This window comes from Cyphomyrmex costatus, unplaced genomic scaffold (assembly GCF_001594065.2).
Source record: "Cyphomyrmex costatus isolate MS0001 unplaced genomic scaffold, Ccosl1.0 scaffold2030, whole genome shotgun sequence".
Taxonomy (NCBI): Eukaryota; Metazoa; Arthropoda; class Insecta; order Hymenoptera; family Formicidae; genus Cyphomyrmex; species Cyphomyrmex costatus.
This window is the reverse complement of record NW_017276074.1, coordinates 351-3,101: the sequence shown is the minus strand read 5'-3', so window position 1 is coordinate 3,101 and position 2,751 is coordinate 351. Positions and strand designations below refer to the sequence as shown.

Genomic DNA, 2,751 nt, shown 5'->3' with positions numbered 1-2,751 from the left:
ACAAAACCAAGACGTCAGAGAACGGTTCTGTCCCACTTAAATCGTCGGACAAAGTTATATTCTTCATTCGTACATTAATATTGAATTGTAAAACAAAATTCAGCTCTATGGATGTCAGTCAACAGTCCAAGAAAAAAATTACACATTCCAAACGGCAGACAAGGGCCCTGTTCCAACTTTTATGTCGGACAAGCCTTTTTTTCTTGTTGATATGTTTTGAATAATCAGGGAAACCAAAATCAGCTTGATGGAAATCAGTCAATGTCTTCGGAAATTCCTACAGATTACAAAAATTCTGTACGCTCTATGTCCCGCTAATAGACTTTCCCGTCTGTCTACATTTGGCAGACATGACCATAATAACACGTAAAAAAAATTCCAAGGCTGAGGAAATCAGTCACCTTAAAACCGCGCTGGCTCCTGGACTATTATACGTGTTTGATTTTATATTATATTGAATAATATTTTATTTTTAATTATAAGATTAAAACCGTGCGCGCGTAATATGTGATACACCATGCAACACTGGTCTGCTGGTTAGATATAGATAGATAGAGTGATATGATAGGTAGAGTGAGATAACACATAAAGTCAAAGGCCCTCTATTATCGAAAAAACGAGATAGACATTTTTTCTGGTCGACGATGTTAATAATGACGACGTATCTTAAAAATAAAACGTGAAAATTCACAAATCCGGACTTTGCGTCGCGATATCTCCGCTCGTAGGGCACGTAGAAAAAAAATGTAAGCACTTTTATCATACAATTTAAGTATTTGCTATCGATTGAGCGTATGTAGAACTTGATCGGTTCAGCCGTTACTGAGATCTGATCATCTCGACCCCGGAAAATTCTCAGTTTCGCGTAAAGGAGGCACGGCAGTGTCGCGCGCTTGGCTTACCGCCGAGACACTACCGTGTCTCCAGATATTGGGATTATAAGAATTAATATAGATATGGAGATAATCTGCGAAATACATAGCTTTTATAAACAGAAGTACCTGTGAAATCTTTAAAAGCATAATATTTTTTCTGTATTTTATCTGTTTAAAATCGAGTGGCTGTTGGTTTGTACTTGTTAAAATAATGAAATGATGCTCCAATCTCTCCTAGTCTTTCTCAGCGATTTTCCCTTGTTTGTATTTCTACTTTCTATACCACCTGTTGCTTTTTTATCTGTATTACCTCTCTCTAATTAACGTTTTAGTCAATACATTGTGTAACAGTGGGGATAGTCGTTTATAGCGCGGCCGGGCACGAGCGTACGAGCGCCCGTGCCGAGCTATAAACAAATATGCCCCCACTCGCTACACATAGAATTTTTCATTACAAGTGCTCGTCGTAATGTGCCTATACCGAAACGTTTTTGCGCAGAAGAGTGGGGTTAGAGAAATAACTCAACGGCTTGAGGTATTGGCTATTTCCAGCACGCAAAAGCGTTGAGGTATAGGGCACATTACGTGCACGCGTAATGAAAAAATATAAACGTCTATATTCTGTCTATGACTGACTGCTTCGATTATTCACTCAAAGAGAGCACCATTCTTCTGTCCTCTTTTCTGCTCGAAAATACGATATTTTAAGAGTATTCTCTTGTAAGAGACAAAAGAGCATTTATCAAAACAAATATATTAATAAAAGACATGACGGGCTTCATAGATTTTTTATTTATATCTGGTCATTAAAAATTGATTTAAGAAAATAAAATTCACAGATGTAACAGCCCTGATTATACCAGAAGAGCTTCCGACGATTCTAAGTTTAATATATTCAAATATATCACCAATCAAAAAAGTTAAGTATATAATAGAATATTACTTTATCTCGTAATATAATATTTATTAACTTATATCAATGTTTATGAAATCTACAGGAACCGATTCCAGACTTGGCGTCGGTTTTCGATTAGGTGAACATGCTGATTTTCAAATCGTCGTTGAATTAGGACCTCAGACTGAAACAGATCCGATAGGTACATCCAACGATATTCAAAGGCGCCGAAATGTAAGAATTTGTTTAATTTGTATTCTAAATATATCGTTACAAATTTGAAAAAAAATTTTTTTTATAAATAGGTGATGATAAATGCTGCAATGAAAGGAGAGCTAGGTTCATTGGCACAAGCGGTGGCTAAATATCAAATAAACCGTAAAATCCAAAAAGAATTGGATGAACTCAAAATAATAGAGAACAAACTTAAAACGATTAAGATGGAGAATACAAAAGCTCAAGATGTAAGTAAGAAATTTATTCAAAATAAGCTAAAGAAACAATATAAATATAAAATAAGGACAAAGAGTCAGTAATATAATATCCATTTTAATTAAATAATAATATAAAGTGACATACGTTTCGACACCGATCAAGTCATTCTCAATGTTATAAATAATAAAATACAAATCATTATAATATGGTACATATGTGCATGTTGCGTCAATTACAATAAGTAGAAGTAGAAAAGAGAAATATCCATCACTGTATGTACAAATTCCGTTAAAATTTAAAATTCTGATAAACCAAAAAAAATTATTACTTAGAGAATAAGAACTAACAATATACATAGATATGAAAAATGTACCTTAGTCAATAGTAGAAATGTTAAGCATAAATTGATAAAAACAGATGGTATCCAACTTTATACACATAAGTTTCATAAACGCTTAATTTAACTAATAGCGAATTCGGTCGCCTGCACTAGTGTACACGAGTATAAATTTTCCCAGTGCAGCGTGTTCGATCAATCGACCCTGT

General features: G+C 34.2%; 1 protein-coding gene across 1 annotated transcript; it reads left to right on the top strand.

Moving 5' to 3' along the window:
• Positions 1-350: 350 nt before the first annotated feature.
• On the top strand, positions 351-2,234 carry snsl (snustorr snarlik; the record flags this gene model as incomplete). Its single annotated transcript, XM_018539051.1, has 4 exons — positions 351-366; positions 1,715-1,793; positions 1,872-2,004; positions 2,076-2,234. Coding segments are annotated over exons 1-4 (387 nt in total), but the record flags the coding sequence as incomplete, so codon positions are not given.
• Positions 2,235-2,751: the final 517 nt, after the last annotated feature.